The sequence below is a fragment of the Amblyomma mixtum genome, chromosome 7 (assembly GCF_055824585.1).
Source record: "Amblyomma mixtum isolate Tamu chromosome 7, ASM5582458v1, whole genome shotgun sequence".
Lineage (NCBI taxonomy): Eukaryota > Metazoa > Arthropoda > Arachnida > Ixodida > Ixodidae > Amblyomma > Amblyomma mixtum.
Genome location: NC_143018.1, coordinates 85,645,811 through 85,658,355, shown reverse-complemented (window position 1 = coordinate 85,658,355; position 12,545 = coordinate 85,645,811). Strand labels below are relative to the sequence as shown.

The 12,545-nt window shown below is 46.3% G+C and overlaps 1 protein-coding gene across 5 annotated transcripts in view; it reads right to left on the bottom strand.

Annotated features, from left to right (window-relative positions):
• LOC149336700 (uncharacterized) overlaps positions 1-12,545 on the bottom strand; it is a 90,568-nt gene that overhangs the window by 61,161 nt on the left and 16,862 nt on the right. For 3 of the 5 annotated variants that reach the window (XM_089553056.1, XM_089553052.1, XM_089553053.1), the window contains exons 2-7: positions 12,161-12,210; positions 10,133-10,289; positions 8,243-8,374; positions 6,967-7,010; positions 5,457-5,604; positions 1,473-1,610 (exon numbers count right to left, since the gene is read on the bottom strand). In XM_089553056.1, coding sequence (XP_089409182.1) covers positions 1,473-1,610; positions 5,457-5,604; positions 6,967-7,010; positions 8,243-8,374; positions 10,133-10,289; positions 12,161-12,210 — 669 coding nt within the window. The remainder of the gene's footprint in view (positions 1-1,472; positions 1,611-5,456; positions 5,605-6,966; positions 7,011-8,242; positions 8,375-10,132; positions 10,290-12,160; positions 12,211-12,545) is intronic. The other 2 variants (XM_089553054.1, XM_089553055.1) reach the window with 2 other exon arrangements.

Here is a 12,545-nt window from a genome sequence, read left to right as displayed (position 1 = left end):
TTGAAGAAATCTCTTCTGTGCCCAAGGGGGTAGTATCGCAGCAAAGCTGCCACATGTATACCGCATCCGAGGCAGAATGCACGTTTTCGGCCTAACACTCGCGAAGCCAGATAAGAAACCTAGTCTTCCCAGCATTCCTGCAGTTAATAAAGTACCTCTTCAAGAAACTCGCGTAGACCAAACGGTAGTGTGACCTCTGCCTCTAGGTAATGTTGAGAACCTCTACATATCATCAGGTACAACATACTGTACAAAATGACGTTGCCCGTTTGAGCTCAGTCTTTTCGTTTCATGCATATTGCTTGGTCTGCCATGTCACTGTGAGTCCTCGGAGGTCAGTGACCGCACCATATCACCAAACAAAATCCCGTCCAAGAATCAGGTCCTTTGAACACTAAGCCAACATAACGAAGGAAGTAGCGAAAGTTACACCGCAGAACTTCATTCTATAACAGCGGTCAACTTTCTGTGGCTCTGCAGCCAAGGATTGCCTAAACGGGAAGGAGACAGATCATTGCCCTGAGCAGCGTCACGGCGCTAAAGTAGTACAGCCAGGAAACTAGGAGTGGGCCGACAATGTACAGGTGAATTCCTGTATATAACATTCTTCTCCTTCACTCGCCGTGCCTCTACTGCCCCTTGTTCTCCAGCCGCGTAATCCTATTATTGCGGGGTTGTTCAATAATAAACGCTACAGAGCTGTCAATTCTTTAGAGTGCACTTGATGGCCTCGTCCCCGTTTTCTTCAGGGCTGTATTCTGTCAAGTGACTGCACCTGCACTTTGCTTCTCCAGTCCTCAGGAGAAAAAGGCCCATTTCCTTTCTTGCTAACATTGACTACACAGCCATGCAGAGTTCACCACGGGTACAAAAGTGTTGACTTTGCGCAGACTTCGAAACAATATCATCATTGTATCTAGCATCACCTCAGGAATGCAGTACACATAGTTATTCTTCTATGCGTGGTCAGTGCTGGAGTAGCAGCGACCTTCCCAACGCAGCGTTCCCAACCATGTCCAACATTCTCGGACAAAAATTCAGAAAATTGTAAAATACTGTTACAAAAATATTGAAGGTAATAATCCATTGTTCTGATACGTAGCAAAAAAAAGTGCTTCCATCGATCGCATCGAAAATTTAAAACCGCCATAGAAAACTGATGGGGAAGGCTTCTGATGATAGCAATAACATTAACAGAAAAAAAATGCAAGACTGCCAATATAGTGAAATCTTATACTATCTGTAAAATCTGTTTCACTAAGGGTGTCACCCTCAAAAATAATTTTTTTGAGAATTTTTGAGCATGTGAAAATCACTCTAGCACAAGAGCCCAGAAAAAAAATAGTGGTTTTGCTGGACGGCTGATTTTAACCTCAACGTATGAAAACCGGCACACGGTTTTCACTTACTGAATTTGAGCGATTCGAAGTAACCATTTACAGGTGCTAAAGTATACATAGGGGCGGACTTGCCTGAGTTTCCCGTCAGGTTGCCATGTTCCGTTGCGTTCAAGTAGCGCATCCTCATGTCATTCGAGGGCTGGCTCCCCGTCTCGTACGTAGGCTTCCAGCAGAATTTTCCGTCGGCCGTTGTTCCTGGCAGCAGAGGTGCTAGAGAAGGCGGATCATCGAGGAAACATTATGGCACACTGCACCATGCGCTTCATTACAAATCAGAAATGCCCACATGAAAGAGTGCCACTCTCGTCTGGTCGAACCAGCTCTGCTTTGAATAGTGAGGGCACGTGGCAAGAGTGGAACCGTGGAAAAATTCAGGGGGCGCCTTGACTGTCTAAGGTGCATAGAGGCGAAAGTGTTTTGCGTACCACTTTGACTGCCTCTGTGGCACTGGTGATGTCCCCACTGGATGACGTCACGCCTAATTACTACAAATTACCTAAATTAATGACTAATTACCAATTAACTGCTGATTCCACACATAATTATTGACCAATCACTACAATTTACTAATCAATGACTAATTACCAATTACCTGCTAATTCATGACGCTTAAGCTTTTTCTCTAGCAGTGGACCGCGACCGCACGGTGTAGTGCTGCCAGGGAGTCCACACCATACAGGAAGGGAAGAAGTGGGAGCGAAAGAAGAAAGAGAAAAAGGGGATGTAATGAAGAAAATGAAAACTCCGTTTGAGGAAAGGAAATTACACAGGAACTGTCTCACATATCTTGGTAGACACCCGGCACCCGGTTGTAGAGGAAGGGAGGAAGTGCGAGTGGAAGAAGGAAGAGAAAGTAGGGCCCTAATGAAGAAAATGAAAATGTATTTGTGGAAAGCAAATTATGCAGTAACTGTCTCACATATCTTGGTGGACACCTGTCATCCGGTTGTAGAGTAAGGGAGGAACTGGGAGGGGGGAGGCAGGAAGTGGGAGTGAAAGAAGAAAGAATAAGAGGGGACGTAATGAAGAAAATGAGAACTGTATTGTAGGAAAGGAAATTAGGCAGCAACTGTCTCACATATCTCGCCCTGTCATCTGTTTGTAGCAGGAGGAAGTGGGAGTCAAAAAAGAAAAAGAGGGGCTGTGATGGAGAAAATGAAAACCGTATTTGAGGAAAGCAAACTACGCAGTAACTGTCACACATATCTCGGTGAACACCCATCATCCCTTTGTAGAGGAAAGGAGGAATTGGGAGGGGAGGGGAAGGAAAAAACAAAGTAAGTGGGAGTGAAACAAGAAAGAGGGGCCGTAATGAATAAAATGAAAATTTTATTTGAGAAAAGGAAATTACACAGTAACTCTCTCCCATATCTTGGTGGACACCCATCACCCGTTTTTAGAGGAAGGGAGGAAGTGGGAGTGAAAGAAGAGAAAGATGGGCTGCAATGAAGAAAATGAAAACTGTATTTGAGGAAAGGAAATTAAGCACTGTCTCACATATCTGTTTGTACAGGAAGGGAGGAAGTGGGAGTGAAAGAAGAGAGAGAAAGAGGGGCCCTAGTGAATAAAATGAAAATTGTATTTGAGGAAAGGAAATTACACAGTAACTGTCTCACACATATCTTGGTGGACACCCATCATCCTTTGGAGAGGAAGGGCAGAAGTGGGAGTTAAAAAAAGAGAAAGTGGGGCGTAATGAAGAAAATGGTTTATGGTTTATTAGGGTTTCACGTCCCTACGCGACTCAGACTATGAGGGACGCCGTAGTGAAGGCTTCCGGAAATTCCGACCACCTGGGGTTTCTTTAACGTGCACTGACATCGCACAGTACACGGTAAAGAACCCCAGGTGGTCGAAATTTCCGAAGCCCTTCACTACGGCGTCCCTCATAGTCTGAGTCGCTTTGGAACTTTAAACCCTAATAAACCAAAACATTTCCTCCATTACACCCCTAACTCCCACTTCCTCCCTTATGAAACTTATATTTCAGGAAAGGAAGTTATGCAGTAACTGTCTCACATATCTTTTTGAGGAAAGGAAATTAGGTAGAAACTGTCTCGACATCCGTTTGTAGAGGAAGGGAGAAAGTGGGAGGGGAGGAAGTTGGAGTGCAAGAAGAGAAAGAGGGACTGTGATGAAGAAAATGAAAACAGTATTTGAGGAAAGGAAATTAAGCGGTAACTGTCTCACATATATGTTTGTAGAGGGAGGGAGGAAGTGGGAGTGAAAGAAGAAAGAGGGGCCGTAATGACGAAAATGAAAATTGTATTTGAGGAAAGGAAATTATACCGTAACTGTCTCACATATCTTGGTGGACACCCGTCACCAGTTTGTAGCGGAAGGGAGGAAGTCGGAGAGAGAGAGAGAGAGAGAGGAAAAACTTTATTGTACAAGGAAATCGGGGCACGGCCCAGGGTCCCCGCACGACCCCACTGCACTCAAGTGTTTATGTTCCTAAGGTCCATAACACTGGCAGCCCGGCCGGTGGCGATGGTCTGCACGGCCGGGTCCTCCGAGCGCAGCACGGTCTCCCAGTCCTCCCAGGTCTTGAGGTTCTCTAGGTCCCGCGGGGGAGGGTCCGCCGGGCAGAGGGAAAGGATGTGGAGGGAGAAGGCGAAGGGTTCTGGGCATAGCGCGCATGCCGGATTGGGGAAGGAGGGATGATAGTGGGCTAGGATAAGGGGTGAGGGGAGAGAGTGTGCCTGTAGTCTGCGCCAGAGTGTTGCTTGTTTGTTATCTAGAGAGGGGTGCGGCGGGGGGTAGAGCTGGCGTGAGGCTCTGTAGGCCTGCGTCAGCTCGCAGTCTGTCTGTAGGACGCAGGCCTAAAGAGCCTCACGCCAGCTCGCTGAATGAGTGCATGCGCTCCTTCATGAATCCCCGATCCGAGGCCACCTGAGCCCGGTTTAAAGAACCTCGGGCTAAAAGGTTGGCGGCCTCCTTTCCGGGAGGAAGTGCGAGTGAAAGAAGAGGGGCCGTAATGAAGAAAATGAAAATTGTACTTGAGGAAAGCAGATTACGCAGTAACTGTCTCACATAACTTGGTGGACATCGGTTTGTAGAGGTAGGGAGGAAGTGGAAGTGAAAGAAGAGAGAGAAAGTGGGGCCTTAATGAAGAAAATGAAAACTGTATTTGAGGAAAGTAAATTAGACAGTAACTGTCTCACATATCTCGGTGGACACCCATCAAAATCGTGACACCTGCGCACTGACAAGCTTCTGCTGATAGCCTTCTGTCGACAAGCTTTTGCCTTAATAACCACAGGGTGACATGCTACAAAGCTACAGGGTCTGCACTGAGTGCACTTGCTTTGAGATGTGCCGTGTAATGAGCACCTTCTGACGAATATTTTCACGTCACGCCACTGACACCATAACGACTGAGACACCACGGCGGCGTTAATTTAAATGTTTTTTCACAAGAACAAATGTGATCTGGTATTGGAGGGTGACCGCGCTTCTATCTGTGTTCAGAGGTGTTTAGGAGTTTGGTTCCTGTCACGAAGTTCGCGCTTGCCGCTGCAAGCTTCGCTGTTTCCACTGGCCACGACAGAGAAATTTACTGTGTCAACAGAAAGATTTGTGCATTGGACGTCAGTGTGTCATCCCCTTCCGTGGTTATGAAAGGCGATGGGTAAGAATTTGGTCGAACAAAAGCTGACAAGTGTAAATGAAAGAATCTGCAGAATTCACAACCATAGCCTGGTCAAATGTGCGCTTGAAGAGGCAACCACATTACGCTGCATAAGAGGGTCATAGCCTAATTTAGAGGGCGTCCATCTTTCCAGCTTTCCCGTAGAAGGACGTTTTTCACTGACCCCTACTCGCTGCAGCGGCGCCCAGTGGAAAGGAATAAGGCCTCTTGAAGCGTTGAAATCAGTGACATCTTTCTCACTTTAGCGCACACTTTGAGCGCCGGTCTCAGTCTTGTTTTTTGTTGTTCCGCGCCATTTATGTACGCAGGTATATTTTTGGAACAGCTGCGATCTCAGTGGCAATATTTTCTTCACAATTTGCGTAGTTGTTCCAAATTCATGTTGGTGTGGCACATAAACTCACGTTTCACGTCCTGCCAGAATCCTCGGCAGGCTGGCTCTTGAGGCTGATGACGTCCTCTGTTTCCGGGACCAAACCACGGGATCGGAACAAACGAGGTGGATTCCCCGTTCGGGATATTGCTCCAGTTTCCCATAGCAGCTTGAAAGGCCTGAAAATGATGCACTTGTACAGGGAGCAGTGGGAAACAATTTTCTGAGGTCTTGTTTCGACGGACCCAGAATACCGATCGCTCAAGATGAACGCTCACAGCGAGGCATGCTGCTCTTCTAGGGTCCTCGTCACCAAAACGATAAATGGTCGAAGATCTCAGTTGCTAAATGATCTGAAGTATTCTTCGAAGTTTCTTCAGCCGCGTAGCCTATTACCCAGCTGTCTTTGAATACCAGGGAGGGGATCGTGCACCAGCGTTTCAGGTTGAGGCATAGTGGAAAAATGGAGGGGACACTGGAGGACAGGGTAAACCACATCTTTCACTTGTATTCTGGGGCCTATTATGGTGCATTTTTCTCAGCAATGAATAAAAATAGCGGCCAGAAATTTACAGCATCTTGTTTAGCATTTCATCTACTAACTGCTGTACTAAAATTATTTTAGGAGTAAAAACAAACTCTTTTTGCTATAAACAAAACTTCTGTCGATAAGAAGAATACGGAGTCAGCCACAGATATACTGTCGCGGTAAGCCTCGTTTACTCTCACTCTACTTTGTAAACCAGTGTGCTTTTTATGGGGTGGCGGAGAAAATGCCTGTTTGCAGTACTGTGATCCTAGGAGACCACATGTGATGTGCGGGAACGATACCTCGCAGAATGAGAGCTGTGTATCGAAGCATGGCTACGAAGACAGCGCTTATCTGAGAAGAAAAATGTGCTCGAAAATATCCGCCCATTTTTAGTCAAAATACTGCTCGATGCAGTGCCGCAGTCCTTTGCACTGCCGGTTAAACGCGAGCCATGTTCCTCGTAAGACTTTGGTAAAGCACGGCATATCATGCGTACCTCTCCTCCGGAGCCACGTCCTTTACATAATTAAGGCGAACACAAAAGCTATTTTGACAGCAAGCAAACACGTGTGTCTTCAGTGTTGGTATAATTCACTGTCAAGAGCGCTGTTTTGCCCCAAGTTCCTACAGAGCTAATGCGTCGTTGTAATAGGATTCGGCGTTGGCTTTCAGTAGCCGGAATATACAACTGCAGCAGAGAACGCATGTCCCCGCCACGATGCCTGAGCGGCTACTGCGTCTAGGGCCGAAAATCATCAACCCAGGCCGACATGGCCATGATTCGATGCAGCAAAAATGTCAAGTGATTGTGCACAAACTTCACTGTACATGAAATCAGCGCAAAGAGGGAAAGTGGGCCCAGGGCACTGTATGCCGCAGCCGAGACTGACCATTCATTATGCAGGTGCTGGTAATTATTCTGTTTGTGTAATTAACATAAACTAGGATGACAAAGATCGCACATGCGGTGCCGCACCAAGGCAATGTGAGAGGTAAATGTAAAACTCACCTGACCGGGTCTTCTGTGTTCCGGAAAGTGAGCAGCACCTGACACTGGAACAAAATATGAAAGCATATGACTCTTATGGGATGAAAACAAGACACATTCTTTTTTTTTAATTTTGAATGCTTCCATGCTCTTAACCACCCAATTACCGCCAAACTCGAACAGACTCTTACTCAAACACTGCTTGGCTCGGTCAACCTCGCGTTCACTCACAACAGCAGGGTAGCATGAAGGATAAATGAAAACACTTTCTCTTCCTCGCATCCTGCAAGCTGATCAATACGCTAAACACGGATAATGGCGTCAGAAACTACACTTGCGAAAGAAACTGTAGGAACAGCATTAAATAAAAGCAGAGAATATTCCACACCGTCTCCCTCTTGGCTTCGTGCACAAATACAGCCCAACATAAAAGAGCTCGACCAAGCACAAGTAGCGACCGACATTCCTGTCTCCCCCCTTTTCATCAGCAGTCGAGTCACAGAGCTCTGTGCGGCAAAACTATAAATACTGCTGCTCCACCAGCCTCTCAATCCCCGTTTTTTTTTTCGCCTAAACACATCAAGGCAACTCCACACAATTGATAACCCATCCCATGTTTGAGGAAAGGGCCATGAGTTGTTCGTCCAGAAATTCCAAGGGCTGAGGAAAAGGCACCGTGGCTAGAATCCTTCTCTTTGTATACCAGTCTCTTGTGAATAGCAGTTTATTGCCAGATTCTTCGTCTTTCAACCAGCTTTTCTGATTACCACCTCGTTATTATCATCGCGGAAGCACATTACACTGGTGTTGCCACTTCTCTTTCTATGCGCCGTTTGCGAAATGCGACAGTCGTCTCGTGAGACGAAGTGCACTGCCTAAAGGGGATCTGGAGGCGATCACGTTCCGTCGGCTTACTACTGATATGCCTCAAGGACAGTTGATCACTGCACATGCCCACTAGCCATAACGCACCATAAACATTCCTTCACGAAACCCACTGCGCCTAAACATCCTGTTCTAAAACGCCCGTAGAGAGGCAATCAATAACACTGCGTTTCAAAAATAGCCATGATAAAGTCTAGGGTACCTGCTTTTGTTTCCGTGTACGAGTGGTTATGTGCCGCTAGAATGCGCACCACCAAAATGTTGCTTGTTCTTGAGGCCTAGTTTTCGCCTCCAAATGCAGCAAATCTAGCAACTATGCCCAAAGAAGTAGTTGCGCTTACACAACTCGAGAGTCCGGTATCCACTAGCAATAATTCATAGCTGCTAACATTTACCATGGGGCCAGGCTTACCCGAGCCTTCTGTTAGGTCGTAATGCCCATTGGTGTTCAAGCACAGATTTTTCATGTCTTGTGGGAGTGTGCGATACGCATCGTCAGTGAAATAGAGTGGCTCTCTCTTGATTCTTCCATTGGTGACATCTCCTAGGAGCAGATGATAGGATAGGAGGAATAATGAGGCCCATTCGCAATTCGCCTGGTCAAGGTACATGGGTGGTTTTCTTTTCAACGAAAATATTTTTTTGGTTTAGTGGTTTTGGGTGTTTAGCATCGCAAAGAGACTCAGGCTATGAGGTACGCCGTAGTCCGGAAATTTCGACCAACCGGGGTTCTTTAACATGCACTGACGTCGCACAGTACATAGGCCTCTAGAAGATCATGTTACTTAGTGAGGCTTTCATTGTTTCGGCATTGTTGCTGTTTCTGTAGTCCGAATTACGGATTTAGCAGTTATGAAATGCGCGAGAAATTTGAAGGTTGCGGTTCTCGGGGCAGAAGCCTGCAGGTTTAAAGTATTCCACAAGTAGCCTTCGCCAATATGTGTTCAGCGCGCCTTTGTTCGCCCGCGCTCTACCTTTGTAAACTTCCTCGAAACGAAATTGGCGCTCATCTGAAGCATCCTGCCGCGGTTATTGCTGCATTTGAAGCAGCCAAATTCCAAGCGCACATCCACAACCGAAATCTCTCCTCTGACGTCTGCGGCAGCTACATTTATTTATTTATTTTATTTATTACATACTGTTGGCCTCTCTTTGAGGCCGTAACAGGATTGGGTGCACATATGCATGAAAAAGTACACAATAAAAGACTGCAGAGAAGGAACTTTTCACTCTCATAGAAAGAAACATGGTAAATGACACATGGTGACAATGTTAACCGTTTTGAAAGTGGTTTCCTACCTTCGACACGAATGCTTCAGGAGTGAGCTGGCTTACAATTTCAGAAGGCAACATATTCCACTCACGGATTACATGCGGGAAGTATGAAAATTTGAATGCATCACTGTGGTATCCATATTCAGATAGATGTTTTTCATGTTTTGTTCTTGTGACACGTGTATTAGGCGTAAGCAGGCGTAAGCAGATAGCACGTGTATTAGGCGATATATACATACTGGTATATATCGCAAACGGAAAAGATACATGGAATAACAATAAAAAAAAACAGCAGGTACCGTTGTGGGTCACTTTCAATAAGTCACAGGACATAAAAAGGACATCACATCTGTACCAACGATTGGTGCCGCTTATTCCAATCTTGGTCACATGTAGTTCTTTAAAAAAAGCAAATCTCCTCGTGATTCGTGTACCTTAAAGAAAGCGTTAGCCTCCTACGGTTATCCACTCAACAAGCCACTTTGCTTCAGTCAGGTTATCAGCCACTGCAAGCTCATCACTTTAAATGGTTTGGTTTGATTTATGGGGTTTAACGTCCTAAACCGACTCAGGCTATGAGAGACGCCGTAGTGAAGGGCTCCGAAAATTTCGACCACCTGGGGTTCTTAAACGTGCACTTACATCTCCCAGTACACGGGTCTCAGGAATTTCTCCTCCAAATAAATTCAACCGCCGCGGCCGGGATCTAACCCGCGTCTTTCGGGTCAGCAGCCGAGTACCATAACCCCTGAGCCACCGCGGCGGATCATCACTTTAAATGCGCCAGCTTTACGCAGTTATCTCGCATTAGAACGTCATATGGCCGGACATCATAGTGCGGGTTCATCGCGAAATCTTTGATGGAAAGAACGAAAGTGTTTGCCCTCAACATTGAAAAGAAATTTTAGGGAAAAGAGCTACAGCCCCAAAGGCACTGCTTCTTCCAATGACTGCCTTCCGAACGCCAATATTCACTGCACAACGCACGCATCTCTCCCAGCCTAACATAACACGTGCAAATACTCACGTTCCTCGATGCGCCACGCTTCTCGTGAGGATGGTGCCATTGCCGGATACGGGATTCCATTCCCAGGACACACCCGCGGGACCAGCGGCACAAAAGGTGCTGCGGCTCTTTCGCTGCGATTCTTCGCTGCAGCATTGAGCGCCTGGAATTGATGGGTCTGCATAGAATGGGGGAAAGTTAGTGCTCCAGCTCAAAGCTGATAACCTACAAAGTGGTGCGATGCCATAAGTGGAGCGAGCTCAGCAACGTTAATGAACTTCCAGAAAGTTGTCTGGCCACCAGCGCATTCCCAAGCTTTCCGGAGCAGATGGCTTTGGACCCTAAGTACCGACAAGTTCCTGGTTGTGGCCTCGTACCAGGTCTTTACGCCGTTTTAAGTTCAGGGAGAGAAAATGAATTCTGAGTGGGCCCAGGGGGCTTTGAAGCGACACGCAAACCTGTTATTTGGACTGCTTAAAATGAGGGGAGCACTAGGAACTCAGTGTGATGCTTGACGGCATTCTTTACCCAAGTCACCCAAAAACATTCTCACACACATCTTGGATATATTGTATTCATAAGAGTGAAGGAGGAGGGTGGGGGGGGGGGGGGGGGCTAAGTGCACAAGTACTGCCAATATCTCGATTGCCTGATAACATGTTTTCATTCCGCATAAACCGGAAAGCTTCACGGAGCTGAAAAAAAGATGCATTAGATTATTCTACCTTCGTTGAGTTCACAGTCCATTCTTGATAACTTTTTTTTTTCATTTTATGGTGGAATCGCGACGTAGCACTGTATGAAAATAAAATTTCATACCCTAGTGTTTGTTCATCGATAACCTTCGGTGCCAAAGAGAGCATCTGAGTGACCAATCTTTCTCCCGCATGTCCCAGTTTTCCCCAACCATACGTTAATCTGAAGCACTTCCATTTATCCTGCCCTGTATGCATGAAATTTCCGTATTATCCGTAGTTCGCTCCCCATGCCAGGCACGCCTGGTTATTATCTGACCAACTGATGGACAACCTGGCCTTGGTGACTATCGCGCTGTTTATCCTCAACACTTAGTGCTTTCTTTGAAGCTCTTTCTTTCTCTCTGACCATAGTAAATTACAGCACAATATAAAATAGCACAGTAATTCAGTTTGATCATGATGCTTTCTTCCTATCGTTTCGACTGAAAGAGTATACTTGATATGGTTGGAGCATGAACCGTGTAAATAACGACTAATAGGCCACCCTTGGGGACGCAGTGGCCATAGCTGGCAAAGGACAGGGTTAATTGGAGAGACATGGGAGTGGCCTTTGCCCTGCAGTGGGCGTAGTCAGGCTGATTATGATGATGAGACCACGAATGGAAGATCGGACGATTCCTCACAGTATAAAGAAAGATTCACTCAGAGAGTACGGTCCTTGTACAAAAAAAAAATACTCCCAGAAAGTGACGGAAGCTTGGGCAAATATAGAGCGTCGATAACGCATGACTTATTACCACACCTTGCCTGTGAGCTTTTCGTGTCCTTCGCACATCGCAGTCGCCTAGCTGATTATTCTCGAAAACGCCGCCTCCCTCCTAAGTCTGACGTCCAGTATAAGACTCAGGCGCTAGTGCAGCTTAGTCCAGAGAACGCACTGGCCATCGCTGTCACTTTGTCACCATAAAAAGAAAGCCGACCTTTAACTGCAGATGGTAGGATTCCGCTCATTAATTGCAATAAAAAAAAACGCTAGTGAAACTGTGCCACAGTCGCTGCGGTGCCAACATGCCGAGAGCAAGTTGCCGCCATTGAGTCCTGGTGTGACCGCCAGATATGGATGCATGTAATATGGGAACTGCAAGCATTCTCAAATTTCTCTACGTGACAATAACGACGAACGACTGATGTAAACCAGGATCTCCTCCCACTCGCATAGCGTGTCTTAACAGGTCACACTGCTGCCTCGGAAAGTAGAACATTATTAGACTCTAATTATTATTAATTGTTAACACTACGCGTGACAGGCACAAGACGATACGAGCGCTCGTGGGCAAACCATGGTGCGTACCTGAGAGGGCTTGAGTTCCTCATATGTCTGGCTGGTTGGAATGAGCAACTCTGAAACAAAATGTGAGTGCACACTTATGAAAGTAGCAGGCGCTCTTTTCTAAATGTGGAATTTATAGAGTTAGGAGTCAAGCACTGCCCGGCCAACCCAACAGTACTTTGCACAAAGCAGAGCTTTGCACAAAGTCCGCTCTTCTCTCTGATATTCATGGTCTCTCGCAACGGCAGCACAGGTGATGCAAGAAGAGAAAAACTGAGTATTTCTCAGATACTACGCAGAAGCCTTCCAAACGCTCAACTGTTATAGGCCGAAGAGATGATGTTTGATAGAGGCTGGCCTATGGAGTGTGCTCACTAGAAGTCGTTAAGCAATTTTAAGAAATAGG